Source organism: Cutaneotrichosporon oleaginosum (genome assembly GCF_008065305.1).
Source record: "Cutaneotrichosporon oleaginosum strain ATCC 20508 chromosome Unknown ATCC20508_contig06, whole genome shotgun sequence".
Classification (NCBI taxonomy): domain Eukaryota; kingdom Fungi; phylum Basidiomycota; class Tremellomycetes; order Trichosporonales; family Trichosporonaceae; genus Cutaneotrichosporon; species Cutaneotrichosporon oleaginosum.
The window spans coordinates 985,305-1,002,039 of NW_027072175.1; the positions used below are offsets into that span (position 1 = coordinate 985,305).

Below are 16,735 nucleotides of genomic sequence, written 5' to 3' on the forward strand. Positions count from 1 at the left end.
AATTAGAAGAGGAGGGCAGCGCCGGCGACGGCGACAACGGCAGCGACCGGGGCGGCAGGGGCAAACGCAGCCGAGCCGGAAGGCGTAGCGGAGGCGGCGGGCCTGGAAGCCGAAGCGGCCGAGGCGGAGCCGGAGCCAGAGGCCGCGGCGGAGCCCGAACCAGCGGGCTGACCGCCCGTGGCGGCGGGCGACGAGGGCTGGGGCGGCTTGGAGGCGCCGGGCTTGAGGCAGTCGTCCGAAGAGCCAGCCTGGACCTGGGGTTAGCGCCGCTGCTCAACCATGGTGGAGGGAAGGCTGAGCTTTGCTCGCTTCCCCTTTGACGCACAGTGATGGGCGCAGAGTAGGCGATGTCGCCGTTCTTGTCAACAATCTTAAAGGTCAGGTGGGTGCCGCCGACAACGTCAGTGTTCCAGGTGTACTGCATGACGTTGAGGTTTGTGTCAAGGTCCTTGAGAGCCGCAGCGCCGGGCTGGCCGCCGGGGATGATTGAGCTTGGGTCAGTGGGTGTAAAAGAGGGTTGAGAGATAGGAGGGTCTGTGCGTAACATCGAAGGAAGGAGGTTCATCCCGGCGTCGAGTGCGGCGAGACTCGAGCAAGGGGGAGGCGGACAAGCAGTCCGCGTGAAGCGGCCCGGCCACCAGCGGACAGCATTCTCGCACGGCCTCAATGGACGATTGGGTAATCCGGACAAACAGTGCCTGCGACTCCTCCTCTATGATCCCGGGTTTGCGCCCGGTGGTGCTCCGAGCCGATGTGCCCCTTCAACGCCCCGTCTCTGGTCTTTGGTCTCGGTACTCACAGGATGTAAGGGGGGACGCCACCCGTCCACGAGACTCTCGACGGCTCTGAGGGTCAGTGTGTGGTTCAGTGAGCCCGTTCTCGTCCTCGGGGTGAGGGAAGGTAGACGTACGGCAGGCAACGAGCGCGGGCTGGAGTCAGCATAGTCAGTGAGTGAGGGTGGGACGCACAGGAGTGGTGATGGAGAAGGACGCCTGGGCGGCGGCGGTGGCGGCGAGGACGGCGAGAGCGAGGGTACGGAGCATTGTGTACAGGAATGGAGGGGTGAAGAGAACAGAGATGAGAGGAAAGAGCAAGACGATTGGGAGAGATAGAGAGATGGGGAGCAGAGAAGAGTAGATGGGGAGGAGGGGAGGAACAAGGGGCGGGTAGATGGATGCGGGTGCGAGCGGGGGATGGGATCGATGGGAGAGTGAGGCGGCCAAGACAAAGCGGGGGGGGGGGGGGGGGAAGGGGGAGGGAGGGTCATGATCCTTCTGCCATCCTCTATACTTGTGCCTGGTGTGCCTGCATGCCCGTGCCTCCAAGACCATGCGCGTCCAACTTCCACCGGAGGGCGCGGGGGAGCAGAGCAACCGAAAGAAGGGAAGATTACTGCAACAGGCATGTCGGCGCCACAAGCGGCATCCCTGAGTCCAAGAAGAGCCTTGTCGCGATTTGAGTGAGTGCTATTCCCTCAACTTTCGGGGATCTCAGGGTGGGGTGTTCCCGCCACACGACATGATTGGACCATGGGGATGGGTGCAGGATAGGTGTGTGCCTTGTTCTGGCGGATGGCGGGCGGCATGCTTGAAGCTTGTGCTTTCGTGCTCTTCGTCGTTCCGCGATCATGGACTTGGCATCTGTCTGTCGCTAGCGGCCAGCTCGGCCAGCGGGGATGCTCTCGCCGCTCACGGGCACGGGTCAACGGAGTACGGGGTATGGGGTGTGGGAGGCAGCCAAAGTCGCTGGCCGAGCAAAGCTCGTGCTGAGAGGGATAATGCGCTCCCTCAAGAACCAAATAGATGTGGGTCCGCCTCAGCCGTGCGTGTGACAGATAGTTCCTCAGCATGTGGTGTAATTCAGGAGTTGATGAGCAGCAGATGGGCAGGACGAACATTATATGTACATGGTGGGCTCAGGAGCGGCGCGAACACCTCGTCCTGCTCAATGCATAGCGGTGTCGGGGATGAGCGCCGGCCATCCTTACCACTCAGCCTTATCGCACGCCACTGCGGATTGGAAAGCCAACATGACTCCGGCGTGGCGCTACCACGCAAGAATAAACACCCGTGCTATCCTTGGCGATCGTCCACATTCCGCCGTCCACGCGTCCACCCATCGTGCAACTGCCACATGCCACTTACATGCGTCCACTGACACGCTCACGAACGTGTACGTTGCTATTAGCGCATTCTCATTGCGAGCGACGATGGACTGCGCACCTCGCGCATGCGCAATCTCAAACTAGATCAGATGAGATGGACATAGCTGACGCAAGTGCAGGAGGAGACGTGCATGCACATGCATCCCCGCTACGCTGATGCCGCGAGCACAGCAACATAGGTACATCTATACGGATCTACAAGCAAACACAGGAAAGTCATCGTTAGGCGTATAGGCATAGGCAGGGTACAACAGAGTGGTTGAGCGCTCAATATCTCGTCGTGTTCGGCGGGTGGTCGAGAGCTTGAGCGCAAGCATTTTCACACGATAACAGACTGGATCAAGGCAGTGGCAGCGGCAGCGGCGAAGCACGATATGGCGAAGCGCAGATAGCAAAACACGATGTTGACAAGGCGGCTCCTGCCCTCCATGCGCATAGGGCGCTCACGTCGACTCTGCTACGCCCGCCGACGCGGCGAAAAGAGCTGGCCAAGCACCCAGCGCCCCAGGAAGCGAACAACCCCGGCGCCCGGCGTCGCATTGACAATGGAGGTGATTAACGGTGTGAGCCCCGCGTGGTGCCGCGCGCGGGGGTATCGGTCCTCGATGGCGCGGCGGACGCACGAGTACACGAGCGCGTCGTCGACCGCAAAGATGCGCGCCAGGACACGTAGGCGCAGCGAAATCGCGTCATCGCTGGCCGGCTGCGTCGGCAGGTCAGCTGCCGCTGCGAGTGCGCGGTCCGTGTCGCTGTCGCCAGAGGACGAGCGCAGAGGCAGAGGAAGGCGGGGCGCCATGGGTCCTGCCGGTTAGTCACGTTCTTCTCACATCAAAAACTCACCAACTGCAATCTCGCATACGTCAATGCCGGCCGAACCAAGTTCGGCTCTAAGCAGACGAGCTGTTTCGGCACGCGCGGCCGCAATCATACGCATCGGGCTCGACTGGCCGCTGAAGACGTCTCCAGGTTCCGACTCGTCTATTATGCTCGTCGACTCGACGAAGAGGACGCGCCCGCGAACTCTATTCACGCCCCGAGGCGCAGCGAGCATGTCGCCAAGCGCACGGATGACAGAGATGGGCTCGATGACCTGTGTGCGGTATAACGCCATGAGGGCATCTTCATCTGCGTGTGCCAAGCCCGCATCAGTAACACCCGGAATGAGAGGGTGAGGACGACGAGCGGGTGACAACGGCAGAGGCGAAGGGAGGTCGTCCTTTGATGGAAGACTGGTTGTGGGCGCGGCGCATACGATGGCAACAAGCGTGAGACCGTTCTCGCGACAATAGTGCCGGACCGTGTCGCCTGCATGGGCAAAACGCCCGCCGCGCTTGGGTGGCGAGGGCGGGAATGCAGAGTGTGGGTACGTTTGGGCGGAGAGATAAGCATCGCCGCTGTCGTCGATAACAACGGGTACTACTGCGCCCGTGTGCCCGGGGTCCCGCGCGCGCAGACGCTTTTGCACGCCCGACCAAGCAAGCAGTAGAGCCGACAGCGGGGCCGAGACCGGCGCAGTGCCCGCACTAGGCGCCGCAGCTATGGGCACGAAAGGAAAGACGGTGTAGCCGCTCTTGGCGAGGCGGAGGGTGAGACTCTGGCCTGAAACTGGATGTCAGTTTCAGTGTCACGGGACGGCATCTTACGTTCCGCTGCGCCGACTACGACCACTGCAAGTCCCGGGCCGCGGGTGGGAGGACGCTCTCCAAGGCCGATGGTGGCGAGGGCGGAGCGCGCATAGTCATTGACTAGAGAAGCGGCTGTCTCGATCGACAGCGAAACGAGCGCCGTCACGTCTTGCGAGAGGGAGAGGAGAGCACTCGCGTTCGAGCGGTGGTGTGGGGAAACTGACCCTGATGCGGGGACAAGGGCGAGGGACGGCCGCTCGTGAGAAGCGTGACCATTGTGATGATGGCCATTGTGGTGGGGGTGGCCGTTGTGCCTTTGCTTCTCGTTGACGGCCGAGGGCATGGTGAGTGTCAAGTGAGCTGATGGGACTGTGTTGGTGGTCGTGTGTCGATGCTGTGGATAATAAGGAACTTGATGGGAAGAGGATGTCGGGTGTTGTCGCGGGTTGTGACGACGGGATGAGTTGCCGATTCAGATGGGCATGTCTTGCTTTGGCGTGGAGTCTATGTGGGATGGAGGGAGGGCCTTGGGCGCGGGAAGAGGAATGGGAGGGGCGCGAGGATGGGGAGGGGAGATTGAAGAGAGTTGTTGGTTGCCAGGTGATGGATATAAAGGATGAGCGAGAAGGAGGATGAGAGTGACAAGAGGGGGTAGATGCGGAATGGCCGGATTGGGACGGGAGGTGAGGTGGAGGGGGGTGGAGAGGGGTGGATGGTGGAGGGAGGCGTAAAGAGAGGGTGAAACGTGGAAAGTGGAGAGTGGAGAGTGAGGAGAGTGCGAGAGTGGGGAGAGTAAGAGAGAGAGAGAGAGAGAGAGAGTGAGTGAGTGATGAGAACAGAGAAAGTGGGGAGAGGGCACGTCGAGGTGACTGGGAGATATCAAATGATGGCGGCGTGGGGAGAGAACGAGCGAGAGTTGCGAGTTTGATCTGATGGCGTGTGGTGGATACAGTGGATACCCGGTCCACCCGGTCCAAAGCCGGTCAGAGCCCAGGCTCCATGTCCACATTCCGTTCCCACGCTCATCTCTCTTACGTAATGCTACCTCCTATCTCCTCCAGTTCCTCCAACCAACCCAACTCTCCCACGGTCTTATGCATCCCATCCCTCATTTGTGTGTCATACTCCAACCTCCGACAGTGACGCATCACTTGCAATGCACAATACACACCTTCCTCTCCTCGTCTTCATTGTTCGCCCCCTCCTCCCCCTCCTCCTCCTCCTCCTCCCCATCACTACTGCCCGTCTCATCTCACATATCAACCCCCCTCCCCCCATCTCCCAGCCTTTGTCGCACCACTACTCACTTCACCTCACCTCTTCTCTCCATTCACCATCCAATCTAACATGTCCTTCCAGGATCCTCTTACTCGTCTCGGCACCGACGTCTTCGTCGAGGTCCTAGTGCACCTCAACCTGCGCGATCTCCTTGCAGCAGAACTAGTCTCCAAAGCGTGGCGTCTGTGCGCCGCAGAACACTCTTCACATCTTTGGCGCACTCAAGCTTACTCCGTTGGCGTAGAGCGCGTCGACCTTGCGGTAGGTAACGCCCTCGCCGCAACAAGCAAATATCCGTGGCCTCAGCACGACATGCGCCCCATCGCTGACCGTACCCGCCTAAAGCCCGGCAGGTGGCGGTGGCGGCAAATCGTGCAGGAGAACCTTGTGCTGTTGGACGCTTGGGCCCGCGCGGCCTGCACCGTCGAGTGGGTCACACCGTTCCCAAATACAGTTTGGCGCATCAAGAGCGACCCCGAGTCCGGTACCATGCTCGCCACCTCGCGCGTGACTGGAGAGCTCAACGATGAAATCGACGTTCCCGGCCTCCAGGTCGTGGACCGCCGCACATCGCAGCCGCTCTGGAGCATCCCAGACCTGCAGGGGTACAGTCACTTGGAGGCTGGCGCCGGTTTCTTCGTCATTAACCGCGGGCGGAGCTCGGACGGCGCCTTCGAAGTGTGGCGCAATGACCAGGCCCGCAAGCGTAGCGTGCTTCCCAAAATCGGCGTGAGCAACTTCACCGGCGAGAGCTTCGCGGACGAGACGTACGATCCCGAATCACTTACCTCGCCTCTTCCACGCGGCCACTATGAGCACTTCCGCACGCTGTTGCCTCCTGCCCTTGCGCGTGCGTACCGGCTGCACATTGATCGCGAGGGCACGTCGACTGCGGCGGCCGTGCTGGCTTCTTGCGCCACCGCGGCCATTCACATCTGGCACCTCGATGAGGCCATCGAGATGGAGACTATCAAGCGTGGAATTGAGGACCAGGGAACACCTAATGTGAGCATCTACTTTCATTATTTCCGCCACACGCGGTAATTCCCGCAGGGCTATCACGCTTGAACGTCCTCTCGACTCCCGTATCACAGCTAAACCTGAGATAGCCGCTGACAGCAGTACATTGAGCTGGACGACAACTTCGTCTTCGTCTGCGACGACTGGCAGATGCACGTGTACCTGCGCGAAACACAGGCGCACCTTGTTTCGTTCCCGCCTATGCGCGGGCCGCCGGCCGATATTGCGCGCCTCGGCTTCCCGCTAAGCATCACCGATGACTTCAAGGCGATTCCCGACTCTGAGCGGGCCGCCGGTGCCGCACCCGTTGGCCGTGCCATCGCTTGTGGCGTTTACCCTCGCGAACGTGCATTCAAAGACGTGATCGAGCGCTCCATCGCCATGATGCGGACCGTACACCAAGGCGGTGCCGTTACGTACGGCTTCTCTGCGTGAGTTATCGTCTTGTTTTAATCTTACACCAGTTGTCACTTCACCTCGCGCCACCTCGTCTGTACGACCGAGGCTGGCGGCGTGCTCATCGTGCGCAACTATCGCGACGTGTTCGCACAATGCTTGCGGATGGAGGAGCTGGACCCGCCCCTCGCGTCCTACCCGTATCGTCATGTGGCAGCTGCCAAGCGGGCCAAACACGTCGCGGACAACAGCATCATCATCGGCCTTGGGACGACGGTCAAGCAGCTCACGACGTATAACGACCACATCGTGTTCGCGACGTCCTTCAATGTCCTCCTTCTGGATGGGCGCGCCATTCCCGACATCCCAGCGCGTGCTTTGAGAGCTGGCGGCGCAGAGACTGCCTCTGAGCAAGATGAGACACGAGTCATGGACGACGAGGGGAGCGACTACTCAACAGACGATGACGAAGATGATGGCGAGTCTGAAGACGAGTCGGAGGACGACGAACCGGAGGAGAGGAAGCGGGAGACGCCCGCAAGGCGGGCTCGCCCGTCCGACGCAGACAGCGGCGGCGAAGACATGCCCCTTCTAGACAGCGACAGCGTCGACAGCGTCGACAGGAAGGCCAAGGCGGGCGACCGCTTTGGCGACGACATGCGCCCCACGCTCCGCTGCCACGTCCTCCTCGGAAACCACCAGCAGAGCATGAAGCTCTCATCGTGTCTCCAAGCCGACGCGCGCAGCATCTACGTGACATACTGGGCGTCGGGGGAGTTTGGCGAGTTTGGGGTCGGAGGCGTGACGTCGTCCCCGCCTGAGGCGCGCGACGGGCTGGGTATGTGCATCAAGGCGTGGACGTTCGGGGGCGGCTTGAACGAGTGAGCGCGAGCAGTGCACGCTGTGCGGCATTGGAGATGGGGGTGGTGTAAGGTAGTAGGTTGTATGAAGAATCTGCCTGACATATGCGGAACCGTGGGAAGGAGGGTGCGAGGGTGCGGAGGCGGGGGCGGAGGCGGGGCGGAGGGAAGCGTGTGGGAAGGGGCTGAGGCAGGACCGGGAGAAGTGCGGAACATGTGCCACATCAAGTCATGGATCTCGTGCCATGCCTATAGAGCTCTAGATGCAGTGAATAGGGGGTCGCACAAGCCTCGCGCGATCATGCTTGGAAACTGGGATGCATCCGAAACCAGACTAAGAACTTTAGACCACTACAATGCCTTCTCACCTTGCCTTGCACCTCTTCCGCTTGGACGCCTTGCCCACGATGCCTGCCTCCTGCCTTGTATCCCCATCCTCCGCCTGGACGCCTTGCCCACGATGCCTGCCTCCTGCCTTGTCCCCCCATCCTCCGCTTGGACGCCTTGCCCACGATGCCTGCCTCCTGCCTTGTCCCCCCATCCTCCGCTTGGACGCCTTGCCCATGATGACTACCTCCTGCCCTGCACCTCCATCCTGCGCTTGGCTGCCTTGCCCTGCCCCTGTGCGTCGCGGTCCGTCTCGCTGTCTGGGCGCGGGTTCGGGACGCCGCCCGCCTGGCTGGTAGCGACGCTGGCGGAGCGGATCTCCGCGCGACTCGTGGGGGTGTATCCCTTGATGGGCGCTGTCTTGTCGAGGTTCATGGTGATGCGGGTGGCGATTTCGCGCGCGGCGACCACAGACCCGCTCTCGCAGTTGCGGATGAGGGCGCGCATGCTCGCCGCATCCTCCTCGAGCCAGTAGACGACCTCGAGCGCCTTGACGGTCTGCCGGCCGGGGCGGTAGCCGCGGAGGCGGGTGCTGAGCGCATCGATCACCTTCTTCGAGTACAGCGGCATGACGAGGCGGAGCTTGGCGAGCTCGCTCTCCGGCGCGGCGAATTCGGACGGGCCCGTGATGTCGTACACCCACTCGGTCAGGGTCCGGACCGCCCCCTCGGTAACAGGGCTGAGTTAAGCATAAGATTAAAAGGGGAGAAAAAAAAAACGCAAAAAAAAAAAAAAAAACACAAGGTACTCACCCGTCATAGGACTCGAACAGGGGCGTCGAGGGGAAGGACTGGCGCTTGAGGGAGCGCAGGGCGCGGCCGGCACGGCTCTCCGGATCCAACTTCATGATGGACTCCAGCTTGGAGGGCGCCGGCACTAGAGGCACGTCCGGCGTGCTTGGTGCAGGCTGCTCTTTGCTGGAGCCGCTTGGGGTGTCGGAGTCGGGCGTATCGGGAGAGGCGGAGGGGACCAGGTCTAGGTCTATCAGCATCGGTGACTCCTCGTTGCTGTCGACCTGGTTGGCGGACTGATACGAGTCAAAGGGTATCAAGTCCTCGTCGACCAGCATTGGTGAGCCCATTTCCTCGTCTGCCTGGTGGGCGTGGCTTGAGCTGTGGCCCCACGACATGGGCTCGTCGATTGGCATCGGCGACCCAGGGTAGTTGTCGTATGTCGTGGGGTTGTAGCCAGCGCTCTGCCCGAAACCAGTCTGCAAGCCGGCGCTGCTCAGGTAGTTGTAACCCAGCGCGCTCTGGCCGTATGACGAGAAGCCGTTGCCGTTGCTGCCGTTCGCGAAGGCGCCGAAGCCCGACTGTGAGCCGGCGCGGCTCAGGTAGTTGTTACCTGGCGCGCTCTGGCTGTACGCTGAGAAAGCGTTGCCGGAACTGGTGGCGAAAGCAGCGAAGCCTGACTGCTGGCTGGTGCAGGTCTGGTTAGTGTGACCAGGCGCGCTCGAGCCGAACGCAGAAGTCGTGGCGGCCAACTGGTGGGGCAGGGGGGCAGGGTGGGCTGATCCGAAGATGCTGTGAGACCGCAGGCCATGGATTGAGGACTTGAATGTGGTGATGTCGTCCTCGGTATCGAAATCCATGGCATCGTCCACATCGGCCTCGGAGGAGGAGTCGGCGAGTCCCATGCACACGTCTTGCGTTTCGCCCGTGTTCTCTGGCACACCGTAAGTGCCAAAACCGCCATAGCTGTCGGCGGCGTTCCCGGCCTGTGGGAACGAACTGGGGAAGGTGTCGCTCGCGAAGACGTCCGCAAAGGCGTTGCCCGAGAAGAGTGGGCCGCTCCAGTAGGGGGGGAAGACCTCAGCCAAAGTGATGACAGACTGGTGCCGAATCTCCACGGGCGCGAAAAGGACGCGTGGCTTGACCGTGAAGATGTCGGGGAACGCGTGTACGTCTGGGAGGAGCTTGCTCACCGGGATTTCGACGGGCTTGAAGAGGATCTCTTTGAGGGTGTCCTCTTCCGCGTCGACTCCGATGGGGGCGCTGTGGTCGACCTCCCCGCGTTCCGCCGAGATCTGCATGCTTGCGATCTGCATGTTAATGTCGCACTGGCTAGTGGGCTCACCTGGCGCTCCATGTCATCCGCGTTCTCGGCTACGTCCTCCATGGGGCTGCTAAGAGGCGCTGAACTGAAGCTGTCAGGGTTGACGTCCCCTGCAGTATCAATCATATGCTCCTCGTCGCTACCAGAAAGGATGAACCCAACGGCCATCTTGTTGATCTGGCGCCGCAGTTCCCGCATTGCCTCCTTGGCATCCTCCTTTACCTGCGAGTGGCGCTGTTTGCTCGAGCCTTCCCGAGAGGTGGGGCGTCCGTAAGGTTTCGCTTTGTGCAGATTGTTGGCGAAACGGTCGAGGCGGCGAGCATGGGACCGCCCCGCTACGACATCCGTACCAGTTGTGCTGGATTGGTTTTGGTGGCCAGCCGCAGCGTTCTGGGGTGACACCGGAGCGGGGATGAAAGGAGCGGAGGCGGCGAAAGAGGAGGAGCTCCCACTCGAGAGCGAGGCGGACAAGCTTGGAGGAGTGGGCAACTGGGAAGCGTCGACAGACGTCATTACCTCGTCGACGGAGCGGAGGGAGAGGGAGCGGGGGGAGGGGGCGTCCGCACGGAGGTCGCGGCCGGAGCCACCGAGCGAGAGGGCCTCGAGGTCGAGAGTGCTGTCGTCGGTGCAGGAAGTCGTGGGCGAAGAGTGGACTGTGGTGTCGTCCGCGGACATTGCAGTGGCCACCTTCAGGTTGTTCGAGTTGGGACCGACATCCGACGGGACAGGGCGAGAGGTGTTGTCGGTCGAGTTGAGAAGGGGGGATGGGGGAGGGGAGAGGGGGGCAGTGTGGCCGCGGTGGGCAGAGGTGTCGAAGGTCATGGTTGGATGTCGGAGTCTGGTGTAGAGGAGAAGTGACTTGCCTCGTTGGTGAGGTTTCGAGGACGAAGTCGAGAGGGTATTTATAAGGATGGAAGGAGAGGGCGAGGGTGGGAGGGGAGGGTGAGAATGGGAGCGTGAGAGGCTGGGAGAGACTCTCTCGTTTGTGGGGATGGGAGAGACGGCAGGCTGTGCGCGTCTGATGGGTGGATGGCGTGGGAGCCGGTGCGGCCGCACACAGTACTTCACAGAAGTATGTGAGAGAACAATGAAAGTATGGAAGGAGGCTTTGTCGGTGTCGGTGTAGCACAGCTGTGCGGAGAGCTGGGATGTGCTGATTGCAGGCAACGGATGCGGGCGAGGCGCAGCAGTATCCGTGTGAAGAGCAAAGCCGACAAAGTGGATGAGAGAAAGGGGGATGGACAGTGGACGCGAGAATTTTATACCATTGCGATGATGGTCATTGGGGATGCGAGGCCGGCTGTGGACCGGTTGTGAAGCAAGTGAGTGGCTGGTGAAGGCAGTTGCGAGTCGAATTGAGGCGACACAATTTAGTCTTGTAAGCCGCAGTGGATACATTGTTTGGGTCAGGCCGTCCACGGGGCTGTGCACTCTTGCTTTGACAGGCGTTCGTGAATGGTGAATGGCCGCTAGTGTGGTCGTGCTAGACAATACGCTAGCTACATCAATACGGGACCCAGATCTTCATTCAACCTCTCGCGGTCACGCACGCTTTGCACCACCCAATTTGGCTTGTCTTGGCTTGTCCGCTCCTGAGGGCGACGTCTAACAGTGCTGCGCGTGATCACATCACACGCCGACAAAAGTAGCACCGCCATCCTCCGCTCCACCGCGCGTAGCAAAAGTCTAGTGTTAGCGCGGATGCCATAGATGTTCCATGGATGCACACATTGTCGGTTGTTGCCTGCTGCGTCACCAAGACATTCTCCGGTCTCTCGCTGCGGCTCGCTGCTGGAGCTACGCGTCTCAGCGTCTTCTGAGAGGCTTGCTTCGACCGTGTGGTCTACTACAATCACGCTTGTCCCTGGGTGCACGAAGCCCTCAAAGGCAGCCAACCTTTGGCCATCCAGGTGCGGGGTGGGAGAGCCGAGGGACGGTCCGCTCTCCTGGGATTCGTCTGGCACAGGACGGGACGCCAATACTTCATGGAGCGGGGCCGCAGGTGTGGTACCGCCACCAAGCCGGAATCGGGTGACCTCAGTGGGTGTCACTGGCGAGTCAGGATTGGATGGGTAGGTGTCGGCGGCGACGCCGTCAACGATAGTGAGGGACAACGGTTCAAGCAAGCCAGGAACACCGACAGCCATAGCCGAGTGAGGAATGGAGTGTGTGGTGGCCGCGAGATTCAACACAGGAGGCGAAGGTGCTACAGGCCCGTAGCCGATTTCGATGCGGACCGCCGAACGTTCCCTTGGGGGTGGGAAATCATAGGCATCGTCATTGGAGGCGCTCGTCTGAGGCGGGACCTCGTGATTTAGCGAGGGAGGGAACACGGCAGCTTGTGAGACATCCCACACATATGTCGGCCGCCACTGTGTCTCGGCCGTGGCCTGGCGTGCGGCGCGGGTAGCGGCGGTGCGGAGGGACGAGACCTGTTCTGGGCTGAGGGAAGGGCGAGGCGAGGGAATTGTGAGCTCTGAATGTGAAGGGGCTGAGCCCCTGTCTTGGATGACGGGCGGTACGTCGCCTCGGTTGCCGAGGATGGCGGAGCTCCGAGTAGAGGTGACCCGCGGAATTGCCATAGGATTGCGCCGTTGATGGGTGGACCGTGTGGGAAAATTGAGCATGCGTGAATGGAGTGAATAGCGTCAAAGAACAGTGGTGTGGCGACGCTGAGACCGCTGACAAGTCGTCGAAAGAAGGCGGCGTACTGACGGGATCAGACGGGATCAGACGCACGGACGCAGTAAGTCACTATATTCGTTCAACCCCGAGATGCACGGCAGTAGGGAGCATGCACCAACTAGTCGACCAAGACATATCGACGTGCGCGACGTCAAAGCATGTGAGTGGGATGAGTGGGATGGGCTGGCCGCCGTTTGCTGAGGCCAGGTGGCTAGGAAGGATGATGACGAAAAACCACAATGACGAATGACTCGTCTGCTAAACCTGGTATTATTTCAGGTACTTGATTCGTTACGTCACGTGTGAGCGTGGGCGGTCCGGCGGACCGTGGGGACTGCCACAAAGCTTTGCTCGCGGCGGTGTCACCTCGCAGACTCGTACGCAAGAACGCATGGTACGCATTGGAAGTGGTGGGATGGTCTGCGAAAAGAGCCGTTTCGTGCATGAGGGGTCCGTGCGGTGGGATGAGCGGAATGACAACGGAGAACGAAGGAGACTCCGCTCGCTGGAGAGATGATGATCAGCCTGGACTGATACGACTCGCGAGCAGCGCATGGGAGCCACGTTGTCCTGTGTCAGTGAGTATTCCGGACCGGGTTGGACCCTGACCCAAAGTTGCAGACCCCTAGATTCAGGGCTTTATCCGTACCCAGACTGAGGCTTGACCTTGTTGCATTATTTTAATCCTGTTGAATTGTTGAATCGGGCGGGTGAGCCGCAAGCGATCAAGCGGTAAGCGTACGTGATCACATGAGTCACTGTAGAGTGTTGCTTTTACCTCTCGCCCTTCCATACAAGCTAGCGCATGCCCGCGTGGTGCCGTGGAACGAAAATGCTGGTCACCACTCTTGTCCTCTTCGACCATCGACACCGTGATATTGATTTCGAGTCGTGCGTCTTGCGTGTTGTTGTGACCTTGGGGATTTTGCTGCCGCTCTAGAAGAGGAGCTGGACGGAAATCCGGCTCCTGAGTGCATCATATGCACGTCAGAGGATTCAGCGTCACCTCTGGCAGTTTTCCTTTCATCCCATTTGCGAAGAGAAAGGTGATGGGGGTAAGTTAAGTGAGTTGGCTCTCGACCTTGGAGTCAGCCTCTCCCACTCGCCAACGGTCAGGCGAGTAGAGGGCAGCATGCTTTCCAACGCGAGTACTGTGAGCGCGCCTCGATATCACCTGGCATAGATCTGAGGTTCAGACCAGATTCATGGCCTGATTGCATTTGAAGGAGGCATTAGTCCGCTAACCGTTTGTGGGCTCACAGTCATACCTTTCAAATATGCCCCCCCAACGCATTAGTCTGCCGCTGACTGTTCGTGGGCTCGCAGCCATACCTTCTCAAATATCGCACCCAATGATCTCTCGCACGAAGGGCACATTGCCTGCCATGAGTCCCCCGTCCACGGGCACCACAGCGCCCGATATCCCGGCGGCCAGCGGAGAAGCTAGGAAGACGATCGTGTTCGCGACGTCCTCGGGCGCGATAATCCTGCCGATGGGATAGTACCGGGCGGCGTCCTGGAGGACCTTGGCGTCCCGATGGTCCCACGCCGCGGTGCGCACTGATCCAGGAGCCACCACGTTCGCTCGCACACCCTTGCAGCCGAGCTCAACAGCCAGAGCGCGCGCGTACGCGATCAGCCCCGCTTTGGCGGCAGCATACGCTGGGTTGCCGTAGTGCGTGAGGGCGTTGACGGAGCTTGTGAAGACGATTGCACCTCCCCGCTCGCCCCAGAGCTTAGTGACCGGCGCCGTAACGTTGTACGCCCCCGTCAAGTTGGTCGCGAGCTCACTATCCCATAGCCCTTGCTCCTCCAGCGACGCGAGGGAGTCGGCCCGCGACGCACCCGCGTTGTTCACAAGCACGTCAGGGATTGCTCCGGCGCCGCTGAGCTCGGCAATCGCCGCCCGGCACGCTGCGGCGTCGGTGATGTCGAACGCAAGACGGTGATGCAGCGGCATATCGGAGAGCTGTGCCATGTCCCGGTCGGCGCCTGACACCAGGGCGCCCGCCGCGACAAACGCAGACACGATGGCACGGCCAAGTCCCCCACCGGCGCCGGTCACGAGCACGTGCTTGCCTGTGAGGCCGAAGGGGTGGGCTGAGGGCATGGCGGAGCGATGAGTGGGGACGGGAGGTAATGGCAACGAGGTGTAGCTGAGTGATCGAGTGAGAGACAGAGAGACAGAGAGGCAGAAGCACCTCAGCCGCAACTACTCGAGGAGAGGGAAACCGTCGCGTAGACTCGGAACTACACTTGCTAATAACATGCAAACAACCCGGCAATGTGCCTGGGCCCCATGTCCGCCTGGGCATGCTCAAGCGTCGCTACGGCTACGTAGCTAGATGATTACTTGTGGGCATGTGGCAACGCGCTGGAAGGCCGAGTTATTGCACATATCGTTCTGCACATTGCATAATTGCTTGAATCCATGCAAAACTCTAGAGGGCATGATGTCAGCGTCGATTGGTTGGGATGCGGCAGGCGTGGAAGGCGGAATAGTCGGCTTCTTTTCTGCAGGCCTCAGTCCACGCGATCCCACGCGACTGGACGCGTGACGCGTCTCCTAATCCGATCCATGTCCCTTGCCTCCACCCACACCATCATGGCAACAACATTCGGAGCCCGCCCCGCAGCCACCGCCGAGCAGCAGCAGCGTCTGCAGCCATGGGTTGAGAAGTAGTGCGTTGAGTGCACCGGTCAACGAGAGCTTGACTGACACCAGCCGGCCCAAGACGATCGACGACGTGTCGTCGCAAGAGAACACCGTCGCAGTGCTGCGCAAGGCGCTTGCATCCACCAACGTGAGAGAGCGTCAGGTCGTCGCTGACCACAGCTTCCCCATATGCTTTTTTATGGGCCGCCGGGAACGGGCAAGACATCTACGATCCTTGCGCTCGCGCGGCAGTTGTTTGGGTGGGTGCTCGTCGCGTTGTCATCACTGCCTTCCTTCCCCTTTACACCTTTGCCATCCCACACCTGCGCTGCAACCTACAGCTTACACCAGCCCTGACCTCTTCCGCTCGCGTGTTCTCGAACTCAATGCGTCAGATGAACGCGGCATCAGCGTCGTCCGCGAGAAGATCAAGACCTTCGCGCGCGAAACACCGCGCAACGTCGGAATCTCGTCCGACGGCAAGGTCTACCCTTCGCCGCCGTACAAGCTTATCATTCTTGACGAAGCCGACTCGATGACGCAGGATGCCCAGTCGGCGCTCCGCCGTATCATGGAGACGTACTCGCGCATCACCCGCTTCTGCCTCGTGTGCAATTATGTCACTCGGTATGCACCAATCTACGATGAGAAAGCTGACGGCAGTATCATCGAGCCTTTGGCGTCGCGTTGTTCCAAGTTCCGCTTCCGCCCGCTGGCGGCCGGCTCCTCGCAGGCACGCATTGAAATGATCGCGTCCGCCGAGGGGGTAAACGCCGAGCCTGGCGTCCTCGAGCTCATCCTCAAGCTCGCGAACGGTGACCTCCGCAAAGCCATCACATACCTGCAAACGGCACAACGACTACACAGCGCGTCCAACCCGCCAACGCCTATCACCACCATGTCTGGTAAGGCTATCTTTGCCGAAGACGCTAATTGCAGTGCACGAGATCTCAGGCGTGGTTCCAGACGGGGTGATCGACCGCCTCGTACGGTCTATGGGTATCGAGCCCGGAGAAGGCATCAGTCCCTCGGCTGCATCCGGCTTCGAGGGCGTGCGGAACGCTGTGCGCTCTGTCGGGCGCGAGGGCTGGTCGGCGGGGCAGGTGCTTGAGCAGATCCACGACGCGATTGTGCCCATGGAGAGCATCCCGACCATGGCCAAGGCCAACGCCGCGATCGCGATCGCCGAGTGTGACAAGGCGTTGTGTGAGGGAGGCGACGAGGAGCTGCAGCTGTTCGAGTGCTGTCTCCGGGTCAAGGATGCGATGGAGAAGGCTTACTAGTAGACAAGATGGCGAGCGCGCGACCGCTGACCTAGTGAGGACACTGTACTGTATGCATAGGGCGTATCGGAGCCAGTATGAAGGAGCAGAGGCCTGCTTATGGCTGTCTCTTGGAGCTGCTCGTTGGAGTGGCGCGAGTGGGGCGTGCAGGAAGGGAGCACGGCAGTGATCGACGGCGTGTATGTGTGCTGCAGCATTATCAGATGTGGGGAGTTGAGCGCGTTGAGCAAACGTCGATGTTTCTGACATGCCGTCGCAGTAATATCCGCACGGCACCTCAGCAACGCTCCCGCATCGATTCCTACTTGCCGTCGAGCATGTTGGCC

General features: G+C 60.6%; 5 protein-coding genes across 5 annotated transcripts; 2 read left to right on the forward strand and 3 right to left on the reverse strand.

Moving 5' to 3' along the window:
- Positions 1-2,621: 2,621 nt before the first annotated feature.
- Positions 2,622-4,132, reverse strand: COLE_06812 (uncharacterized protein; the record flags this gene model as incomplete). The annotated part of the gene is made up of 3 exons (XM_018419430.2): positions 2,622-2,965; positions 3,005-3,769; positions 3,808-4,132. The coding sequence occupies 3 exons, from the start codon at positions 4,130-4,132 to the stop codon at positions 2,622-2,624; spliced, it is 1,434 nt and encodes a 477-aa protein (XP_018277720.1).
- A 1,004-nt stretch (positions 4,133-5,136) lies between these two features.
- COLE_06813 (uncharacterized protein) lies at positions 5,137-7,368 on the forward strand (the record flags this gene model as incomplete). The annotated part of the gene is made up of 3 exons (XM_018426787.2): positions 5,137-6,072; positions 6,190-6,518; positions 6,552-7,368. The coding sequence occupies 3 exons, from the start codon at positions 5,137-5,139 to the stop codon at positions 7,366-7,368; spliced, it is 2,082 nt and encodes a 693-aa protein (XP_018277721.1).
- Positions 7,369-7,913: 545 nt separating this feature from the next.
- COLE_06814 (uncharacterized protein) lies at positions 7,914-9,983 on the reverse strand (the record flags this gene model as incomplete). The annotated part of the gene is made up of 3 exons (XM_018426040.2): positions 7,914-8,409; positions 8,483-9,771; positions 9,807-9,983. The coding sequence occupies 3 exons, from the start codon at positions 9,981-9,983 to the stop codon at positions 7,914-7,916; spliced, it is 1,962 nt and encodes a 653-aa protein (XP_018277722.1).
- Positions 9,984-13,806: 3,823 nt separating this feature from the next.
- Positions 13,807-14,580, reverse strand: COLE_06815 (uncharacterized protein; the record flags this gene model as incomplete). Its single annotated transcript, XM_018424833.1, has 1 exon — positions 13,807-14,580. The coding sequence occupies one exon, from the start codon at positions 14,578-14,580 to the stop codon at positions 13,807-13,809; it is 774 nt and encodes a 257-aa protein (XP_018277723.1).
- A 495-nt stretch (positions 14,581-15,075) lies between these two features.
- Positions 15,076-16,409, forward strand: COLE_06816 (uncharacterized protein; the record flags this gene model as incomplete). Its single annotated transcript, XM_018423594.2, has 6 exons — positions 15,076-15,152; positions 15,196-15,274; positions 15,307-15,386; positions 15,478-15,753; positions 15,790-16,031; positions 16,066-16,409. The coding sequence occupies 6 exons, from the start codon at positions 15,076-15,078 to the stop codon at positions 16,407-16,409; spliced, it is 1,098 nt and encodes a 365-aa protein (XP_018277724.1).
- Between the last annotated feature and the right edge of the window lie 326 nt (positions 16,410-16,735).